The sequence below is a fragment of the Emydura macquarii genome, unplaced genomic scaffold (assembly GCF_026122565.2).
Source record: "Emydura macquarii macquarii isolate MOO-44397 ecotype Brisbane River unplaced genomic scaffold, CSIRO-AGI_Emac_v2 contig_691, whole genome shotgun sequence".
Taxonomy (NCBI): Eukaryota; Metazoa; Chordata; order Testudines; family Chelidae; genus Emydura; species Emydura macquarii.
The window spans coordinates 12,734,047-12,757,195 of record NW_027130828.1 but is presented as its reverse complement, the minus strand read 5'-3'; the positions used below and the strand labels follow the sequence as shown (position 1 = coordinate 12,757,195).

General features: G+C 43.8%; 1 protein-coding gene across 1 annotated transcript in view; it reads left to right on the top strand.

Moving 5' to 3' along the window:
- The window catches only part of LOC137148917 (collagen alpha-1(XXVII) chain-like), a 226,174-nt gene that overhangs the window by 116,332 nt on the left and 86,693 nt on the right, over positions 1-23,149 (top strand). The window contains exons 18-26 of the mRNA XM_067542144.1: positions 480-533; positions 2,188-2,241; positions 2,391-2,444; positions 4,696-4,749; positions 5,050-5,103; positions 7,001-7,045; positions 8,988-9,041; positions 10,300-10,344; positions 21,355-21,408. Of these exons, the coding sequence (XP_067398245.1) occupies positions 480-533; positions 2,188-2,241; positions 2,391-2,444; positions 4,696-4,749; positions 5,050-5,103; positions 7,001-7,045; positions 8,988-9,041; positions 10,300-10,344; positions 21,355-21,408 (468 nt within the window). The remainder of the gene's footprint in view (positions 1-479; positions 534-2,187; positions 2,242-2,390; positions 2,445-4,695; positions 4,750-5,049; positions 5,104-7,000; positions 7,046-8,987; positions 9,042-10,299; positions 10,345-21,354; positions 21,409-23,149) is intronic.

Here is a 23,149-nt window from a genome sequence, read left to right as displayed (position 1 = left end):
TTCAGTACATTTCCAATACTTTTATAGGGGAACAGTGTTCCCAGCTCCAGGCTATGTCTTCAGAAACCCCAAGGAGCCTGGCTCTGTAGAGGAGAACAACCTCAGAAGAACATTCCATTTACCAATAAGTAAGCTGGCTGTATTGCTCCATTGTATTTGGAGATTTCATCACCTATGTGCTTGCTACTAGCAAGGGGAAAGCAGCCTGTAGTCCTCTCTTCTAACATTTTTCACAGCAGGCACAGGTATTCATATTTTCTCCCTCCTGTTTCTCAGTTCAGATTTGTTGTTGGAAAAGGCATATTTTGCTCAAGATTGTGATGATGGATTATATGACCTTTGGTTTGTCACCAGTTCTGTTTGAAAGGGGCCTGAAATGAAATTTCTACCATGCAATACACGGTATAATTTCCTTTAGACCTGGACTTTTTTTCTATTGGTGGTGTATATTGTAACTTTCTTTGGTGATGTGTATTCAGGGTGATCAGGGACTGCCAGGTGTTCCAGGAGATATCGGATTCCAAGGAGACAAGGTAATTGCTTTCAATTTTTTACTTACATAGATAACATGCATAGCTATCCGCTTTCTCAGCTCATATTCAAACCGTATTCTTCTAAAAGCTCTGGTTCCACCAGACACTGTAGTTATTTGCTATATAACTCTGAGACCTTCTGGAACCGATGTCAGTAGAATGGAGTTATTTTAAAAACATGCAGTTCTCAATGGAAAAATAAGGTGCTTTCTATGGAAAGCACTGTAGACACTGAAAGTGATGGAACAGGTTCTTCTGAGTAGGGTTAATGTTCATGGTCTGCTGGCTGCAGAGTCAGTGAATTTGTATTCTACAGAGATTTGGCCCCAGTCCAGCAAAGCACATGCACAACTTTAAGCACGAGCAATCCTGTTGACTTCAATGGAACTACTGGTGTGATTAATGCTACCCATGTGCTTACATGCTTTGCTGGACTGGGGCTTCTATAGTGGTCAGCCACATCTAGCTACAATAGCTTATACATTCTTGGGGCCAAATTTAATGGGTGCAGCTCATTGGCATCAGTGTGGGTGACCCTTGCTTATGCCAGGGTTGGATTTGGCACTTAGAATCTATAGGTCTTTAGTATGTGTCCCCATGAATACAATCAGAGAGCAGGAAATTTCAGGAAAAGAAAGTATGGGTGCCAGGCCTCTGACCTATAATAGCATGAGTGTCTTTGTGCTATGCACTAGTGAGCACAGCATACAAAGGCCTGTGTACCTCTTATGATCAGGGTGCAGAGGATGTGCGTTTTCAACGTATAAGGGAACAATGTGTGTATGTGCCACTGAAAAGACGCTGTGAGGAGGTGTGTGCTGGGTGTTTAGGTGCAGAGAAGGAAAGTGCCTGCATTATCCAGGAAGACCACGTAGCAGAGAGGGGAAGTGTCAGTGAGCTAGGTTCCAAGGAGCAGATGTGTGGTTGGCAATGTAACAGGTATAAGGCGCCAGGCATGCATGTTCCTGCCAGCCAGGGAGGAGAGTGTGTAAGTAGCTGCCAGCCAGAAGTTGGTATGTGAGAACAGCTATGTAAGGGCCTGTAGAACGTGGAGTTGGAGTATTAGCATGTAAAACTCTACGGATCAGAGGTGGGGGACCAAGAAATCTCTACATCAGGGGATGCACTGTGCTGGGATTTTGAGTAGAGAAATCACCAAAGGACTTTGATCCTGGCCTTAATATCCTATGAGAGCGAGAAAGAAGAGGATGTCAGATAGAGAAATGTAAATGTATAGCAACGTTAACTATAGGTGTCCTTCTAGAACTCAGTCCTCACTAAGTCCTCTCCTTTTGGACATTCAGGAAAGTCTTCCCCAGCCTGTTAGGTGACAATACCATGCAGCCCCATGAGGCAGCACAGCTGACTCCTTTCTTTTCCCCTTACACATGCTGAGATTCCCCCCTTCCCCCCGCCCTGGTGTATGAATGCACAAAGTGAAAAGAGAAAGGCTTATGCATGGAAAGTTTAGTCTGTTCTGCCATGTTCTTCCGTGCTGTGGTCACTGACCCTCCCCCAAAGCACTGGGTATGACTGGAGTTGTCAGGAAGAAATGATTCTCTCGCTATTGTAGAAGCATGGGTTGGAGCTTTACAGTGATTATTTTGCATCTGCTTAATTCTATTTAGTGAAAAATTGTTTATCTGTTTCCCAGGGCAATCAGGGCTTTCCTGGGATACCAGGAGCTCGAGGGAAGCCAGGTACCTCTGTAAGTAACTCCTTTAACCATCTTCTGCTTTCTAATCTTGCCTCTAAAGAGTTCAGTGCCAGCTGGAAAGACGGCTCGGCAGGGTGGATGTTATTCTAAACAGGAACCAGCAGCTGCCTCTCATTCACCCTTGTTTTCTGATTTGGCAGGGAAAGGTTGGTGACAAAGGTCCAGTCGGGTTTCCAGGACCACCCGGCCCTGAGGTATGTGCCTTCAGCTTCAGCTCTGGTTATTCCTTTATTTGTTAATTTCTGCCACCTCTCTTTGTTGGCAAACCTACATAATTCCCAACCTCCCAAGCAATCCTCTCTCATTTTCCCTTTGCAGTAACATTCATTTGACAACTGGAGGCTACTTTGCTGCTGAGATTCAGCCTCCTTTGAACTCCAGCTTGGGTTTTTGACTTGAAAATCATTTAGATATTCACCTCCCTGCCGGTCTTGGAAACCACTTTTTAGATGGATCCATCTATAGATTAGGTGGAATTTTTTGCTCTTGACTCAAACAATAATGCTTCATATGGATGCAGGGTTGAAGCCTTTGCTAGCAAAGAACAGAATTCCTGTTGAACTCATTGCCCTAGTGCTGCACTCCCAGCCTGCACTGAATTGCACTGTCAAGGCACCACACCCACAGCTTGCATTGAATTGCGTTGTCATAGTGCTGCATTGACAGGCTGTAGGGCCTCTCCTCTGTGTATTGCTTTCATACAGTACCTTCCTTCCCCATTCCATGCAATCTCGGGGGGTTCTGAAGTCAAAACTACATGCTATGCAAGAAGCCCCTCGCACATTCCAATCCAGTTGTAGTGATGTATAATGAGACTGAGAGGATGGAATCATCTTGGACCACCATTCCCAACCCTCTCTCTACCTCAGTATGTGGTACCTAGGCCCCACTTGTAGTCTGTTCTCTAATCATTCTGAGGATGTGCCCACAAAGACCCTTCTAATAGGATGTTCAGCCTGGAAGAAAGTCTGTTTTAGACAATTACCTCCCTCTGCTTTTTGTTTCAACCCCTTCTGCAGTGTCACATTCACTTAAATGAGAGCTTTCCTACATTTGCTTAAATGAGAACATCAATAACATTTAGCACCTTTTCCTCCATACGTTTCAAAGCACACTCAGAAAAGGTATAATTATCCGCATTTTACAAATAGGGGATCTGAAGCCTAGGAAGGTGAAGTGAGTAGCCCAAGGACACATGACAAGTCAGTGGCAGAACCCAGCTCTCCCAGCCTTCTCTCCTTTCCAGTGGAGCAATATGTATAACCATTATGAGCATCCCTTGTCTGTCCAAGCAATGTCCCATAGCTGTCTTGGTCATTTGGCTCCCTACTCACCATGTAGCTCTGTGGCCTATCAGCTGCTGCTACACCCCTTCCTGGGGAAAGAGTTCATTTCCTGAGCCAAATCCTTTCAAAAAGTTTCCATTCCCTCCCCTTATTGGCCAGGGGAGAGGATGTGGGGGGAGCACTCTTCCACTCTGGATGATCATAGATTGGTGGTGAGAGGGGTAAAAAGAACAACAGTGGATTTTCTGCTCAACAGGTTCATTGTCGTCCATAGCGTGTCTCAGTCCTTCCCTGTTTATCTTTGTGGGTAACCTGGGAATCCTTTTTAACCAAATACATTTCGTATTAGACGACAATCCCATTGTCCTCACCCAAAAGCACATTGTGATGCCTTCAAGTACAAGATCAATGTCTCTGCAGCACATTGTGATTTCCTCCCTTATTAATGATCAGAAAATGTATGTAATGAGCCTGGGAGCCACTTGCAATGCTGGCCGATAGACTATTTTCCTTTCATCAGTGTTTTGGTATTTTGCTGGATCTGGAATGGCTCTCTGTCGAGTGGTATCACTTATTCTTTGTTTCTATTGGAAATGACTATGGATTCCTTTATTTCCTCAATGTCTGGGTTGTGGGTGGAAAGGGGGTCACTGTTTAGTTAAAGACAGCAGCTAACGAGCATGTCAGCACCTTTCCTAATTCGTAGCCTGTTTCCCTTTGTCATTCAGGTGGGCAATTTATTTCTCTGAGAAATGAGATTATATATTGACTCATAAAGATGAATTAAAAACCAAATTGCCATTTTTAACTATGTGACGACAGGGGGAGGCCCTTACAACAGTGAATTTTCCAAAGAGATGGTCCAAAAAGGGGTTGATGAGGGAAGGGGTGCCTTGTTCTTACTTAAACCAATAACCTCTTAAACCAATAGATCTCTTTTCTATGACATTACCCCTTACCACATTTTGGATTTCATCTGGTTTCAAACCTGCTTCAGTCCCTGTAGATGTCCACAGTGGCCTGTATGTGCACAGTGCCAGCAAATAATGAATGTCACAACACGTTTCATCAAGTTAAACCTTTAGATGCGTTCTTAGAAGAGCACAGCCTCTCCAGAAAGCTCTCTAATGCAATGCCAACTGTTTCTGATTCTCTCTAGGGCTTTCCAGGGGATATTGGCCCACCAGGACAAAATGGCCCCGAAGGGCTAAAGGTGAGCTGCACTCAGAAGTCTTGTGCTGAGTTGGAAACAGCCAATGAAAACAAAGATGTGGGAAGTGGGGTGGAGGGAAAAGCCCTGGAGATTCCTGGAGATTGTTCTGGCTGAGACTCCCGTTTGATCTGTTTGTATTGAGGTCCCTCCAAGAGTGGTTTTTTTTTACTGAAACAAAATTGACATTGGATCCTGTCCCATGGCAATGTGTGTTGGAAAGAGAGACCTGTCTCACTTTAATGGACCCTCAGAGCTTATGCTCCTATTTTTTGAGAATCTTTTCTTTTGGATTCATTGCAGGGGAAGCCTGGAGCACGAGGTTTACCTGGGCCGAGAGGACAGCCTGGCCAAGAGGTGAGTGTACATGTGGCTTTCAAGGCCAAATGCAGTTCTTGTCCAAGAAAACCTTTCCTTTCCATTCACATGAATCTTTTGCCTAAATGGGGCCCAAGGTTCCAACCCTTCACTCCATCTGCACCTGGGAGCAAATACTTAGTCACAGTCACCAATCAGAAACTTGCAAAATAACAGATCCACGGGGACTATGTGCTCACCTCAGTCCATGCATCCAACCCCTGCTGGCATAAGCAGTGGCCTTGCCATCCCATTAGCTTTTTTATACACCTCATCTTGGTGTCTTCTTCTATTCAGGCCCCTATGCCTGGGAATTATCCTTTCCTGACCCACACTCCAGTGTGCCTCTATTCTGTGTTCCTTCAAACATTGCCTTAAAACACATTTTCTAATGTGAGGGCTGCAAACCCTGGTCTTCCCCACAAAGTAACGTCGTCCTCTAAATTAAATAACGAATAAGATGTACCCATTACTCTCCAATGTGTCCACATGATCTTATTGCTGCATCACCCTGTGTTTGCTGCCTCCACCTACTGTGCTGTGCCTTCATTCAGGGCTTAATCCTGCCCTCAGTAGGGGGTTTGCCATTGATTTTAGTGACCCTTGAATTGGAAACATTTTGGGGAAGAGATGGTGAGCCTCATTTTCCTCTTGCTCACAACAGCTTTACACCAGTGTAACTCCAATGACTTCAGTGTAGTTTCTTCTGATTTACACCAGCGTAAGCGGAAAACCAAGCTCATTGTCTTTCAAGAGCCATGCACATTTGTAGCCCTCTGCAAATAACACCAATTCAGTGCATGAACTGAAAGTATTTTCTAATAGCAATGATAATTCTTAGCCTTATCTTAGCACTTGTCATTTTAAAAGAGCTTTACAACTTTAACTAATTCATCTTCATGACACACATACCCCCGCCATGAGATAGGAGAGTAGTATTATATCCACTTTGCAGATGGGGAAACCATGACACAAATTAAGTGGCTTCTCTGAAGTCACACAGTTAATCAATGTCAAAATCAGGTATCCTTGACTTCCAATCCCATGTTTGGTCCACTTGACCACATGGCTTCTATTAGTGGTTGTAATGGTCTAACTCAAAACCACTAGAGCTATGAGTGGGCTAGGAACACTTTGAATTTCTCTTTCTATTGTGGGTTTAGACTAGACACTTGAGATCACCATAGTGTGGCTTAATTGAAAGTCGCCTAGAAACTTTAAATCTGATCCAGACTAAACAGAAATTGATGAGGAACCCAGATGCAGGGCCTAGTCCAATTGCCATGTAAGCCTTTGGGAAATCTTGATAGTGTAGTCAATCTAGTCCTGTTTGAAAGTGAAGGAAAAACCTCAGTATATTAGCCAGTTTGATATGTGTGAAAGTCTGTGAGAAGCTTGTATCACTCCTTTCAAGGGCAAAAAGAGCAGGGAGCTCTCTAGGGTTTGCATCCTTGGCCAAACAAAGCTAATCAGACACCCATGAGCAAGTACAGTATCTTATGGGCCTAATTCTTCCCTTTGGTAAGCACCTGCACTTGCCATTAACTTTTAAGGGAATTTCAGGTGGGCATCCACAGGCAGGATTTGCCCTTGGGTTTATTCGTCTGGCACCAGGATGGCTCCACAGACAAACCTGGCTCCACTGAAATGGGATGGGCTACCTCAGTGTTGAAGAGGTATCCTGCAAAGAAGTGCTATGATAATCTTCCTTTCCAGTCTGGTGGGATGGAGCCTGTTAAAATGTTATGACAAGACAGCTGTTGCTCAAGCATGGGGATTGTATATTTAAATGCTGATCGTATTACAAGCTATCTACTTTCATAGTATTTCTGGAGCCCGGGAGTCCCATAAAACTTTCTTACTCATTTCCTTTTCTTCTTTTTTTCCCCCCCTTCAGGGAGATGAAGGACCTGTAGGGCCACCAGGGTCCCCTGGTCCAGAGGTAGGTTTCACTGGTCTCGAATGGCCTGTTTAGTTTCTGAGTAGCCCCATACACCTCACCAGACATTTAAAGTTGGAAATAAAAATTAAAGATTTGAACCCTATGTTTAAGACAAAGACCTGTCCTGCTGGCAAACATTTGTATTGGCTATGTGCAACATGCTTGATCCAATATGCATGGAAGTCAATGGACAGATTCCTACTGGGCATTGGATGAGGCTATATAATGTCTTAATATTCAGCTAAAAGGAGGGCTAGATTAAACCTCATATAAACACCCTTAAATTTGGGGATAATTCAGAACCAAATGCAAACTTTGTGATCTGAGCCTCGCTCCATAATAAATCCCATTGTTGGCTTCCATGATTCAAAAATATGTGCCTGCTCTGATTTGAATGCTGCACTGGTTTGGAAAGGAGAAGAGCAAGAGAAAGAATGGATTTAGAAATACAAAGATGTGGACACGGGACTAAAAAGTCCTTTTGTCTGCCCCATAATATGAGAGCAGAAGGCCCTTAATCAAAATGACAGGGCAGTACATTTGGGACAAACAAAGGAATACAGTCATATATTTGGAACTCACCACTGTAGGATTTTATGACCTCTGAGAATTTTTGTATGATAGTGATATAATGCTAACCAAATCTGACCCTCTGGGTGTAATCTAATTGCTATACGGATCAGGAAAGGAATGTTTTACCCGACATACAATTTACTGCCATTGACCATGTGCATTGATATAGGGATTTTTCACTGCCCTGTATAAAACCAGGTATTGGCTACTACCAAAGACCAGACACCAGACTGACAGACCATTCCTTGGATCTGATGCTGTAAATCCATTATGGCCCCAGCAGCTAGAGCAGGCATTGAAGTAGCTCTCCCGGGCAAAGAGTAAATTTTAACTGGACTTTGGTTTGGGAGTTTATTTCTGCTTTGATAGGTGATAAGCCTGGGCTGTATATATTCACACAGTCAACAGCTTGCAGTGCCCTATGCTGGCCAGCAGTGATGCAAGGAAGCTCAGACTGGCTAAATTCTAGCTTGTACCAATGGGGCATTGTTGCCAGGAAGCTCATGCTCCCTAATCCCAGCTAGTCCCAGCTGAGTCCCAGCTGGCACTAGCAAGACAGGACCTTTAGAGGCTCAGGCTGCTAGCACTAGGCACAGGTGGCTGCTTAGGAGTCCAGATGAATGCAACGTATAATTACTTAGAATTAAAAGAGCAGCAATAAAGCCCTTCCTTTCCCTTCATTTCTTACAATGCCCAGGCTGCACTGCAAATGTGATGCTGAAGAAATGGAATCCACCTGATGGTGGAGCAGAGACTTCCTTACACATGCAGTTTCTATCTAGATCCAAGTCATCCTGGTTCCCCAGAAATCAGACAGACCCAGGGCCAATGCATTGTGCTAGAAGCGCTGCCTTGGTCTGTTGTAAGCTGGATTCTTTTGAAGAGACTATTTTGTAAGCAGAGCTGAACAAATCATTGATTTTTTCAGTACAGGCTCTGAACTGAAAAATTTAGTTTAGTTTCCTTAAAAACAACAAAAAAAAACCCTGTTGTTTTGTTTGTTTGTTTGTTTGTTTTTCCTCTGTGAAATGAAAAAAAAAAACAAAAAAAAAACCTTTGTTTGAGTCAAACATTTTGAATGACTATTCAAGAGACTATTCAAAATTAAGTTTTTGAAATTTTGGTTTTCTGGGCTTTTTTGTCAGTTGAAACTATTTGCTGAGTCTGACCCAAATTCATAAACAGTTTCAGTGCCCCAAAAATGCATTTTTCAGCAGACGTACTGTTTGCCAAAAAAATGTCACCAGCTCTATTTGTAAGTTGCATCAGGCCATGCAGGCTGTGGCTGCTGTGATCAAGGGCAGCTGCAACAGCTGGGAACAAAGACAATATTTAACCTTTTATATTCATCAGCCTTTATATGTTTCAGGGTCGGCCTGGCAGGAAGGGATTTCCTGGAAGACCTGGCCCTGATGGTCCAAAGGTAAAGTAGGAGAGATGTTCATTCCAGAGAGCTGCTGGGGTGGGGTGAGAGCCAGAGGGAAGAGATCAAGACTGAAGTTATCCTTCAAAGATCTCTGTTTAACGTGTGCTGGGCCTCCTATTTCCATCATGGAAATGAAACTGGGCAGTGAAGATTTGCTCTTCTCTCTGGATTTCTCTCTTGTCTTAGGCTTCTGGAAACTGAGCCTCAGCTTGGTTTCTGTGGAAGAATGACTGTGCATTTTTAAACCACACGCTTTATTATAAACAAGTGTTTCTCTTTTGATATTAAACTGTTTAATTGTTTTTCCATTGCCTCCCCATTTCTTTTTCTGAAACAATGCTAATCATTCCTATCTCTGCTGTTTAATTGGCAGCAGGAGCTATCCCAGGGCAGCCTGCTCTTCACAACCCCCCTCCCCCTGCAAAACAAACAAAAAAAATAGCTCTTTAAACAAGTAAATAACAAAAATCTGTTCTGGCAGCACATCTGGAGTCGCATTATCTGCTGACTGAGAAAATACAGCTGCTGTGACCCAGAGACAATGCCAGTTTAACAGTGACTGGCTTCTAGACAGCTCGTCTTGAGTTACTCAGACACACTTCCCTGGACCAACCCTCCCATAGCCCACCGTTCTCCCTGGTCAGTCTGGACTTATGTACGTGCTTGTGCTTTTCTTTCCACCCTTTGGGCCACACACTCTGAACTATTGTAAGACGTTGTATTTTCAATGGTGACCACAGTAGATAATCAAAGTCACAAGGGGCTAGATCTTAAAGTGCACAGCACCCACAATTGATCCTGAAGTTTTCCAAAGAATTCTGCACCCAACATACTGAGCTTCTAGAAATTTGGTTACCTATTTTGGTGCCCAAATGGGAGCTAAGCTCTCTTGAAAATCTGGCCTCAGAAGTGCATCTGTCAGGTTAGCACAGACTTGGACTCTTTCTGAATGAACAGGCTCTTGGAAAATGCAAACAGCTTGAAAGTACCATTTTTGAAGGCTTGATCTCATTAGAAAGTGGGCTGATTCACAAGTTTGGTGCAGTGGCATAGCACAAGGTTTGTTAGTGCTGGAACACTCAGTATTTGAGACCCAGCACTGCTTACCCATAGATGAACAAAACGTTTAGTTACTACTGTCATTAACCCTGTTGTGCTGCAGCTGAGACATCAGGAGTTTAACCCATTCAGAGAAAGAGCTTTGACAAAGCAGCACTAAGTCAGCCTTCTCAAATACCTCTCTATCTCAATGCAGGGTGAGCCAGGACATCCAGGGCGAACAGGAAAAGTTGGTGAGCAGGTAAACTCCTTATTTTCTTTGTCCATTTGAATGTCTCATCTGTACCCTTTTCCCCATGTGCCCCTGGTACAGAGACAGAATCTTGACCTGTTTGCTGAAGATCATTCTGATTATTTCAAGGTTGGCTTGCAAGCTAGCCAAATCTGATGCTGGAAAGATCTCCTTGTTGCAGGGCTGCAGCTCTCATTGAGGAGAGGTTGCGGCATCTATGGAGCATATTTTTAACTGGATGATTTTCGATAGATAGAGAATCCTGGGTAAATTACCATACTACTACAATTTGGGCAGGTGTTTTGTCAACACTGGGATTTTATAATCTATAAAATGGATTCTTTCATCAGTAATCCTTGGAGGATCCAATTAGCTTGGCCTCAGAGCACTGGTGACCCAGTGCCCAAAGATTTCTGGATGGCTCTCAAATGTACACATGTTGTCAGTGGTACTTAACTTCACATGGCACCCAGCGGACAGTTTGTACAAAATATTGGGTCCCTGCCCTGACGTGCAGGCGCCTCAGGAGATATGAATCAGATGTTAAGGCTGTTCTCCCATGCAAACTTGATAGGAATAATTATCATCATCATCAGTTTCTTGAGTTATTTTCTTGTATCTTTTCATGGTCAATGCACCCTCACTGCCTGCCTGGTCCAGTATTGTACTGACCCCTACCCAGGAGGTGCTGCACTTCCTCGGATCCCTCTGGATTCAATGGAAGAAGAGGGCACTCAGCACCTTGCAGGTTCATGCCCTGAGCAACCAGAGCCCAGTGATGAGCACTGGTTTTTTGCATCATAGAAAAGAATGTTCTTACTAGGAAACATGGGAAGATGCATCATCTCCATAGGCTTCAGGGAAACCACAGGCATCAAGGGAAAAGATACAAATGTTCCCCATCTTTGTGTAATTGAAACCAACCTGCCTACCCACTACCAGCCCTGAAATTGCAGCCACAGAGTCTCCAACACATTCTCCTCATTCCCACATGACCACAACAAGCTGGACACGGCTGACTTGGCCAGAGTAACTGAGAGGCTGACCAGCCATTGGCAGAGGGACGTGCAACTGCTCCTGGCAGCTATCTTTCCCAATGCTTTCCACTGCTTGTCAATCAAGGTCTTTGGTTTCTTTGGTTTTTCAGCCTTCCTGGCTCTTTGTACTCCTGTATTCAACAGCTGGATGTCATTTGTCTCATGGCTTTCTGGCCAAGCATGTCCAAAAGCCAGTGTCACGAGGGGCAATTGTCAGTACTAGCAAGACTTTCTCAGGGGTTTAGCTAGATTGCAAGTTCCACTGAAAAGGGATCTGTTGTTTAGTGCATGGTGCTTTACAGAGAACTAGCGAAATAATGCCATACAACCCCTGTGCCCTTGCAAAACTGGAGACATCAATCAACCTCCTGCTGTGCTTGTAGCTACATTGGGGGTATAACATCTCAAGCCTGTTTACCTTAAACTCTGAGCTGGCCTCTGGCTTCAAATCTTGCAACTATATCATTGGTTTTAGGGCACGTTTGAGCACACAAATACCAGTCCTATATCCAGAGGCTAAAGCTCCCTGTTAGTGTCTTAATTTTTTAGGGCAGATTAAATAATTTATATATCTCAGCAGACTTTGCACAACACAAACTGAGAATCCAAATACTGCATATGTTTCAATGGCTTCTTTTCAAAGACATTTTCAAGCACATTTATACACCTTGAAACAAACAATGCTGGACGACATGGAATTGAATTGGACAGAGCACTGGACTGAGACTCGCGAGACCTGAGTTCTATTTCCAGTTCTGCCACTGGCCCTGGGCAAGACACTTCCCCGCTATGTACCTCCAGTTTCCCCATCTGTAAATGGGATAATGATACTGACCTTTGGAAAGTGCTTTGAGATCCACTGATGTAATATTCATATTATTACCTCCTGCAGCTCACACTCAGTGTACTTTACAGAACTTTCTTAGGACTCAGAGCTCAATATAGGGAAATTTGACCACTCGCAACCCCCATAGACTTCAGTAGAAGTGGAGAATGCTCACCACTTCCTGGAAACATGAGCTGTTTGTTTATTAATGTTTGAAATAAGAAATATTTGGTCCACAAAGAAGAAGCAGAGGTGCTTAGGATAGTGTCATTTTCAGTTCCTTTCAATAAGATCACTCGTTTGTTTTTTAATAGAATTAAATGGGGCTTATGGGAAGGTAGAGATTGATTATAGAGAAAATAAACTATAAAACAAAATCATCTTAGTGCACACACTTCTCCCATTCGCTGTAAGTTGCACTTGACTAAAGGAAGAACTTACAGTAACACAAGATACTGAATTGTATTAGCAGGCAATTTAAATAGGGAAGATTGATCTTATCGACTAAAGCACTGGACTGGAGGTCAAGTGGACCTGGCTTCTATTTCTTGCTGTGCTCCCAACCAGCTTTGTGAATTTGGGCAACTTACTTAACCTCTCTGTGCCTCAGTTTCAGCCCTGTAGTAGAAGAAAGGTAACCCCCACTGCAGGTGACACAATAAGAGGCTTATCAGTTTAGAGTGTTAGCTCTTTGGGGCAGGGATAATCTCTTGTTCACACGGCCCAGTATCTTGTCTTCCAACAGTGACCAGGCCAGATGCTACAGAGGAAATTAACAGAACAGGGCAATTATTGAGTGATCTTGTCATCCTGTCTTGGTTTAAGGACACTCAGAGCATGGGGTTGTGCCCCTAACCACCTTAGCTAATAGTCATTGATGAACCGATCTTCCATAAACTTATACATATGCTGGGCTCTGATATCAATTGGGAGCTCTAGGTGCTATTTTACTGCAAATAATAACGAATGTTTAGGAAGTGCTTTGAGATCATCAGCTGGAAGGTACTGTAGAAGGACAGAGTATCATGATTATTATTCTTCAAGTCCCTCAACGCTGCCTCTGAATAAAAACTATAGGCCCCATTCAGTGAAAAGAAAACACAGCTGGCCTCTGCTGTTACTGAAGCCAGCACAAGGATCTGAAAGCTGGCTGTACTATTTTTACTCAGTTAGTCTCTGTCTAGAAATATCATCCAGAAAAAATTCCACTTCCTTCCCAGTTATGTCGTTGGAACAAAAAGTCACACCATATTCATGTTAAATTACCTCCTTTCCTAGCACACCTTTGCTAGGTGATGCCTAGAGTATTTCCTCCCCTTCCCTTACAAATAGCATCATTTGGAGCGTTGGGTCAGGGCAAGCCAATACCGGTGAATTTTTCACAGACGTGGTGGAAATGGTATGGGTGGGGGGACCCAGACCCCAGATTTCCAGCATTGAAAGATCTGGCCTTCCTCTGTTCCTGCTTCTCCCAGGCAAAGGTGCTGTCTGAGAGGCCCCCAAAGCTTCTGTGTCAGCCCTGAGGCTTTTCAGAGTTGCAGCTGGGCACTCAGTAGGAGCTGCCTCTGGTTGGAAGCAGCCATTGTGATGGTGTGAAATAAGATCACATACACATTTCCTTGCTGGGCTCATGCAATCTGCTTTTGGGGATATCTGTTTAAGCAAACATGGGAGTTTTGGAAAGATTTCCAGTGTTACTTGAGCATTCACTGGGAGTTTTTTAAAGCCGTAGGGTGGCCCTTGATTTGTTATATTTCCATTGCAAAGAAATTGACTCAGGAAATTCACTAGAAGATGCTCTCTGAATGCTGAAAGGACCCCAGCTGTGGAGCTCCTCACCCCCGCCCGCCTGGATCTGTACAGTTTAACCCTTCCTTTCCAGCAGGTGGAGACAGAAGCTGTGTGAGCAATGCAGCCACAGGGACCAAGACGCAGCCTTCTCTATGAGGAAGGCAACTGCCTGAGTGTCCCTGCTGGAGGCAGAGACCAAGCCAAGACAACACCATAGGCAAAAAGACCCCTGCCTTCCCCCTGCAGGAAACAAAATAACAAACCGGGGAAAGGTGCCTCAAGGGCAGGGGCAGAGGCAAAAACCTCCTGCCTGCCTTGTGCTGGGGACTGTAAAGACTAATGATCCGCCATGTCAGTAGAAGCAGCAGGGAGAGCATGAGCTTGACCTGAGCTCTTAATAAGGAAGAAATCCTTTCATCTTTAACAAAGGAATAACTGCCCTACCTGTCCTCTGGTTGCAGTGCATCGTGTTGGATTTACATTCAACCACTTACTGGTCACCTTGCAAGGGGGAGAACGGTGATGATGTTGTGCACTTGACCTTTGAAGACCCACCGGTGACAATATGCCTGTTACAGATTTCTCTCGCTCATCAGCTTTCTTTGAGTGTTGTTAAGATATCTGAGTACTTTGAGGGTTCTTTACTGTCTGGCTTAGTCTCATCTCCATCAGTCCACTGCCTCTGACCCGTATCTAATTCTCTGAGTCAGTAGCTATCTTCTGCTGGTGTCCCACATTCAGCTATAAATTCCTGTCTAAGATACTTCGGTACCTCCCACTACCAGAGTATCTGAGCCCCTCACAGTCTGTCATGTATTTTCCCTCACAACGCCCCCGGGAAGCAGGACAGTGCTACTATCCCTGTTTTACAGAGGGGAAACTGAGGCACAGGGAGATTAAGTGACTTGTCTGAGGTCAAACAGTAAGCTGATAGCAGAGCAGGGAATTAAACCCAGGTCTCCTGAGACCAGGGTAGCATCCTAACCACTGCACCGTCGTTCCTCTGAGGTGCTAGTGCTTCTGAGCTGTGTAGTCCTTGGTTTCCAGGTCTACAGACACTGCAGTGCATGAATCTTCCTTGGGAGACAAGGTGTTTGGCCAACATGTCAAAACACTTCTTTTGTTCAGTGCTCAAAGAGAAGGGTGCAAAATCTAAGGCCGGGGGGGGGGAGGGGAGGGGGGGGCTGAGCTCTGGAGCACAGAGGGTTAAAACCAAATAGAAAATTCAAGTGAGTCACACAGGCAGGTCAGAGTGGCCCCCCCACGTAGTGCTATTTACTGTTTTACTTTCCCTTTCTTTCATCTAAATGGGAGTATTGTAAACTACCCTCCATTCCTTTGTGCTTCCGTTTGTTTTGTTTTCTGTTCTAACGAACCAGTAAAACACCAGGAGCCAGTGGTTCCTGCTGGGAGCAACGGGCCAGCACTCTGTGTCTGTGAGCACCTGGCTCATGCTCAGCTCTGCTGTTGGTTGTGTTTTTCAAATAGTGTATGATTTATGCAAGACTTCATTGCCAACCTGCTCTCTGCTGATGCAGCAAAGGGGACAAGTTTAATTGTAATGGGGCTGCACGGTAAGGCAGGACATACTGAACCGTTCATCCGATGTAAATATTTTACATTCTTTAGTGGATACTGTGGGACTTTATCCATGCAGCCACTGCTGCTGGGATTTCATGTGCATTATTACACATAGTCCTTGAAATTGTGTTTGATGCTGTGTTTGATTACATGGCACGCTCTGGGAGGTCGAGAAAATATTTTACACGGGGTCCATTTTGTGGCAATGACAGCGATCTAATTCTACATTTCTCCCATGGATATGCTGGCTCGGTATCTGCCATCATTGGCTCTTTTGGTAATATTTTAAGGGATATATTGTTGTTTCCTGTGTTCTGTTCAGTGTCTCTATCACACCTTGGCAAGCAAAGAGCTTTGTGAGCCAATTCCCCATAGTGACTTCAGATACCCCTGAAGAACTCAGTGGGGCTTTATTTTGCCTAGATACAACTATATTGTTTGTATATGCTTTCAAAAGTATCTCTCAGACTAAAGTTAGCTCATTGCAGAACAGATAGTACGCTGGCTGCAAAAGTCAGAGGGACACCTGTGCCGGAAATGATCTTACACTACAGGGTCTTCTGCTCCTGCTATCTAGCAGTGTTGCTACAGCACAGTCCTCTTGTTACTAGGTTACATGAAGCAGTGATGTCTTACCTTGAGTTGTAACTGAGAACAGATGCCAGCAGGGAAGAGATCTTTCCCCCTCTCTTTCTGGAGCTAGACATTATACTAAAAACTAACCCTCATTCCTTCCCGCATCCTGCCACAAAAAGTGAAGTGTGCAGTGTTTCTGGTCTTCTGCCTGCTTGCATTTGCAATGAATGTGATAAAGTGTCTGCCACTCCCAAGTAGCTGAGATGATGAACATGTGACAGAAATAGGATTCCATAGGGATATGTTGTTCGTACTCTGCTTTGAACTCTTTGTTAAAGGTTACTGCTCAGTTTCTGTTCCAGACTTCCAGTATCCCGTAACCCATCACTATAACACTGAAATGGCTCCCGTCAGTAGGCCATGACACACAAACCATAACATTCATGGACACAGAAAATGTCACATTTCTTTCTTATTTTCCATCTAGTTGACCCAGGTAGTGGCTTTCTCAGTTTTTCTTGCCATCTTGTTAAAGCCTTTCCACAAAGACTTCACATAATGTAAATTGACACTCCATGGTGGGCATCGCTACCCTTGAGTGTGAAGTTCGACATGGAAGGCGGTGTACCCAACCTCTAGAAAATATTCTAAAATGGCTTTGAACAGGATCAATAGCTTTGTTCATTGCAGGTGCCTGTAATGTTGTATGGGACCCACTTTAATTAGCCTTTGAATTTCATATACCTTTTTACCTGGGAGAGAGGCTTTGAAATCACTGGGTTTTCAAGGAAACTGAAAAACATTAGACTTTTTATCTTTTACGGTGGCTTTCAGCCTACATGCTTCTTCATTTAAGTTGCTTGGTCAGTCTACCCTGTGCTATAAGACCAGCCTTTGTGTTTATGGCCTTGTGTCAGTAAACTGTCCAAGCTCTGAAAATAACTAATAGTTATCAGCTATGTATTTGTACCTGGGTCTCACTGAAAATAAAATGGATCCATTGACTGTGCCACCTAGTGATCATCAGATATTGTCATTTCTTTACCTCCTCCACCACAGTCTTCCTGTGTTGAATAGCTCAGACTTTTTCTTAATTGGCTATTAGGATAAACATTGCTTCACCTTTCTATGTCTCATAGTGTGCGTGTTGGGATTTCTCTTTGACATGCATGCTGGGTGCAGTAGGATTCCTTCAGTTACATTCCTTGATCCTGGATATGGCTGGGAGCATTTTAAAATTCTTGCAGAAGAGGATGGTGGTTCTCGTGAGAGGTGCTGGTTCAACAGCCTGGAACTTGAACATCTAACTTGAGTTCCAGGCTTTCTTCTGAGTCCAGCTGTGGGGGTGGGGGTGGGGTGTTATTTTATTATTTATTTATTTGTTTGTTTGTATTGCAGTCGCACCTTAGAATCCCAGTCTTGAATCAGGGCCCCAGTGTGCAAGGCGCTATAAACCTAGAAAAAAAGTTGATCCGTGTCCCAAGGAGCTTACAATACAAGCATTCATTCCATAGCTTGCGTTATCCTGATCATTAACAATGCAAGTGTCTCAAAGTGACGTGACTAAGCTTGGCCCCCTGTGCCTAGTGAAATGATACAATCAGTTTGTGTTTCCTCCCATCTTCAGTGGAGCTGCAGGAAGGGTTGGCAACACCCTGATTCCAAGGGGTAGCTATGCGTCCTGGGTAGTAGGCATCTTCTGGGCTTGGCCTGGGCTTGCGTCATGACATGATCACATCTCAGTCTCCTGGCAAGTTGTTGTGTACTGCTGGACAAATTGCTAAGGGTGGCATCTCACTCCAGGCTTAATCACTTCCGGTATGTTCCTCACCTTCCGTAGCCGACTTCTTAAAAACCCACTTTCATTGAGACATCACTCCCAGGACTAGACATGATTAATGATTGCACTGAACAGCCAAGTAAGTGAGAACACCGGAAAGAGTGTGTGTGTTTGGCCTCTGTCCCTGCCTAAAGACTGGCCTAACTGAGTGCAGTCCAAGGTTATAGTGTTCTGAGACAGGGCCATCTCTGCACCTCAGTAAGGAGCTCCTGTTGCAGCCGCTCTCGCTGCATTCAAAGAATATGGCCCATCGGGTCATTTGGCATTCACAGTAATCAGCAGGAATCAGTGGAGGGACCCCTGTAGTGTTGGATATCTCTGAATAGACACATTACTGAGACTCATGCACAGGAATAACAAGGGCTCTTCTTCCTTATTATATGGCACAGCTCTTTTTTTCTCTCCCTCTTGTGTATGTGACTCTGTGAAGGATGATTATTTTTGGCTCCTTTGGAAGTTGCATAACCTGTAAGCCATCTGCAGTGTGTGTGGTATCACTTGATGCTATATCAGTGTGCAAAGGTAAACTGAACTTTGAAGAGTTAGAGACTGTAGATATCTGCCATTGCCTGCTGGAGATAGAAGCTAAACTGGCCTGAAAGAAGATACATTGCAGGAGCAGAGCCCACTTGCCTTTCATCTGCGGGAAATGGAAAAAGAACTGAGAAAGCAAGATGGGTGGGAACATCTACTTCCCATCCTGCTATTCCCCCAGAAGAGAGAAACAAGACTGAGAAGCATTCCCTTCCCAACCTCAAAGAACAGAGGGTGGGCTTTGCTAGAGCCTTCTTATCACCTGTTGTGTCTGTGTGCTCTGGATGCTTTCCTGAGTGAAAGGGCTTGAAGCATTGGTAGGTGATTTGAAAACCCTATGACATCAAAGTGGAATTAAAGGAGGTGGGAAAACATAGTGACTTTTTCCCTGACGTATCAATAGAATATATTTTTAAAAATAAAATAAAATAAAAGTGTTGGGGGTTGTGAATGAAATAGAACTACTCTTCCCATCCCCACTCCCCCTTTGAAATTTACTCTGCGTTTTGCTGTGAGAGTTAAACCTGATATGGATCCTTCCAGGGCAGTGTTGCCCAAATAACCTTCTTCAAGCTCATCTAATGACACCAGCCTAAACATTTGGGGAGACGGCCTTTGATTTAATAATACTTAAAATGTACATAGTTTTTGGTGTCTGTAGATGTGAAAGTGCTTCACAAAGGTGGGTAAGTATGGGGGCTAGATGGGGAAACGGAAGCAGAGTAGTTAAGTGACTATTGCCCAGGTTTGCATAACAAGGCAGCGGCAGAATTAGGACCAGAACTCAGGTCTCCTTACTCTCAGTCCACTGGAGCATGCTGCCTACTTAACATGTTCCTAAATACAGTTGAGATGGTCCTGGAACTTTGAAATTCATATCTGGATCTGAATTGCATGTCTGGCCCCTGTTCTCATAATGGATCAAACCAAAACCCCAGACCTGAACAGCCTTGACATTTAAATTTGGGTCCAAACCTTGCAGTTTGTGCCGATCTCTGAATACCACTAGATCCAGACAGTCCTATCTAAGCATGGTGCTATGGAGACTTTCATTCATATAGGATGGGATGGGATGAGGACAGAGGACTAAAGAAAGCTCTTGTTGAGCTTCACTGGGACGGTCGGCAGAAGTCTCTTTGGGAGCCCCGTCTTGAGATGCAGAATTTCCAGAATGGACCAGTTCATTTTTTGTTCCTCCCCTCTTTACTGGCTTAGGAAATCTCCATTTTTTAAATTCCCTCCCAACACCCTATTGCTTCCTTTCCCAAATGTTTCAATTCTGTGGACCACCAGGAATGGGGATGGGGACGGGAGATCAGAGAGTTTCAAAATCACAAACCAGTTTTAAGCTCCATAGAAGCATCCCTAAACTGCCAAACTCCAAGAGTCCCCATAACAAAACATTAGGGATCTGTCCAATGAGCTCAGAATGGTCTGACAGCTACCTGCAAGAGCTAATCTGAGACTTGCTCAGCAACCGCCTCCCAGAAGCAGCCAGGCCTCTGTCTATAACCACACAAGCTGGAACATAGCTCTTAGTCACACCACAGGTGCCAGATATTGGCAGGTTATGAAGTGGTTCAACATGAGATTAATCCCCTCAGTTATGAGTTCTGAAAAAAGACACACTAATGAAGCTTGCCAGGATGAAGAACAAGGCTGTTAGCTGCTCCAACAGCCCCGCAACAAGAGAGAGAATGGAGTGTTCCATGTAAAGCAAATAGACTAGAAAATGTTCCATATGTTTCTAAAGCTAAAAGCCTTTTATTGAGTTGGGAGGGCATGAGAGGGTTTAGTGGGAAGACCTATTTTACTAAGAAAATGTGAACAGCTTCTCAAGAATTTTCAGTTTATACTATAGTCATTTTCTCCTTCATAATTAAAAGCAGTTCTGTTTGTTTCTTTATCATCCCAAATGATGTTAAATCCCAAAGATCTTGTGTCTGGCTTCATTTTTCAAGAAGGTTTCTGATTAGTGTATCAAATCTGCTGCTCTGTTTCCAGCTGCATCTGCTCTAGCCTTTATTCTCTATAAATATTCCAACCGTGCTGCTCCTAGAAAGGCAGCACCAGTTTGGACAGAGCTCCACTCAGCTGCTGACTTTTTAATACTAACTAACCCAGAGCAGGTCTACACAATATGATGGTTAAAATGTTGATGGCCACCAGAGTCTGTCTATACTGGCTCTTCCACCACTGACCTCCCCGGCAGAGTTGTGCTGACCATAGGCATGCGCAGCACATTTGATTAGGGTGTGCATGCAGGGAATTGACATTAGGGTATGCTCCCAGCATCGCGCATCTCCTTCCCTTTCGGCGGCAGCTTGCTTTCTCTTGCCCTCCGCCGACAAATTGCGCGCCCGCAGTCTTTTGGTGGCAGCACCACCAGCCCAAATCAGAAAGATTTGCAGAACAGATATAAAAGGTTATGCTCCCCAGCATTAGGGTGTGCACACCCGGCACACCCCGTGCGCACGCCTATGGCGCTGACAGAAACAATTTTTGAAAATGTTAGCAACATAAACCCTCCATAAACTAGACCTCTCTGTCAAACACTGTTGGCTGAGTCAGTAATTTGTTCCTGGTTTTCTGTTTTGTGGCTCTCATAGATGTTAGCATTAAAGTTCCAACTGGCTCATAAAGCAGAACCATCTGGTTGAATTAGGGACTCCTATGTCTGGGAGCACCGGTATCCTCTCTACTAGCCAATAAGAACTACTGAATAATGTACAAAGGACACTGGGCTAATTCATCTAGCAAAGAAAATCAAATAAATTGTTTACTTTCTATGGAAATAAAGCAGAAAATTAATTGCACTTTTCTGTTCTTTTCAGGGTCTGATGGGTTTCATCGGTCCAGTTGGGGAGTCTGGAATAGTGGGAGAGAAGGTAGGAATTGTTTGCAAACAAATTGGCTATTGTTTTTTGAGAGGAGAATGAAGGGGGTATGTGAAATTATTTATCATGACAGTTTTAAAATTTCTTAACTCAAAATACAATTAAGAATGTTGCAATTCCAAGATGTGGTGAATTAGCCGTGTGCCAGTCAGAAATGAATGTTCTGCTTCAGTCTACAGATTGCCACTCCCTCCCTCCCCGCTTTAAAGGGACTCCGTCACATATTTTTTGAAAATAGGAATTATTGCGGGGGGGGAGTGTTACATCTCATTCATTCATAGTCTCGTGAGAAGCCTGTAAACAACATTCCCAACTGACTTTTCTCCTATTTCCTATGGCAAATGTTGCCTCCCATCCCAAGCCTGTGATTCAAAGAGAGCTTGAGCTTTACCTGGCTTTGACAGCTCACCTAATTTGTGCACCAGAATCATTGATAATGTCACCGCATCTCTGGGAATATGAGGCCCAATCTTTTACTCTGTTCTCGGACAGAGTAGAAGCAAATGGGAGTTCAGCTTGCAAACTGATCCATGCACATACCTGCCTGTGTCCATGCAGAGTTCCCCATGGATGCCAGAGCAAAGGACTCCAGGATTTGTTAGTGACTCTTCGGTGCAAAGGGAGCACAGTACTGTAGATATGGAGCTAAGCAGGCACCAGTCTTACCACCATTTACATTAACCAGATCTATAACCTGGATAATGTATAAACAGTAGACAGAGTTTCAAGTTCCCTTCCTTGTCAGCAAGACAATGTCATTGCCCTGCACGCTCTACTAAATCCTAACACCCTCTGTCGTGCTAGCAATCTAGCCATAAGGTTAATGAAAATATAAAATGGTACATAATACTGCACCCTCACTCCTTTCCTGACTGCTCCTCAGACTTTTATCCTTTGGGGCAAAGTCATAGTGATAGGACATCATTCATGCTGTTTATGTTGTGTTGTCTTGAAACAAACTTCATTGCTTATATTACACTAGAACCTGGAAACCCCATGTGCTAGGTGTTGTACATGCATATAGTGTATGAGATCATTCGAGCCTAAAAGAGTTTACAGGTGAAATGGACATGGCAGACAAAGGGTGGAAGAAAGTATGTATTGTTAACTTCATTTTATAGAAAAGGAATTGAGGCACAGATTAAGTGACTTGCCCAGGGTTACACAAAAAGTCTGTGAAAGAGCCAGAAATTGAACCCAGGTCTACTGAGTCCCAGTCGAGTATCTTAATTCCAAAACCAACCTTTGTATTGGAATTCAACATTGTAATATGATGATTTTACATCAGCCTGAGTTTGTCCTGACACTATCTTATGAAAATCTGCCCTAAGAAATCCTCATTGCAACTGAAATTTTTATCAGATCTTTTCTTCTCCCCCAATACAAATTTATAAATAACAAAAGTAACTATCATCATACCAAAGCCTCAGCCATACCTCCAGCTGGCATTGCATCTTAGAACTTACTACATTACTGTGCACTAAATGAAGTGGAAATACGCTTTTGTTTGACATAGCTTTGTCAGCAATCTCCACCCAGAAAGCTGTAAAACTTAATGCTGAAGCAAATGGAATCAAACTACTGTCAAAAAGAACAATATAGCTAACCGGTCTTTAATAAAATTATACATTCAGAATGAAAGCTTGCCATTAATCAATTGATTCACGAAGTCCAGCTAGTGACAGCAGCCCTTTGGATTTGTTTGTAATAGATAGTTAGAATTCAGAAGACA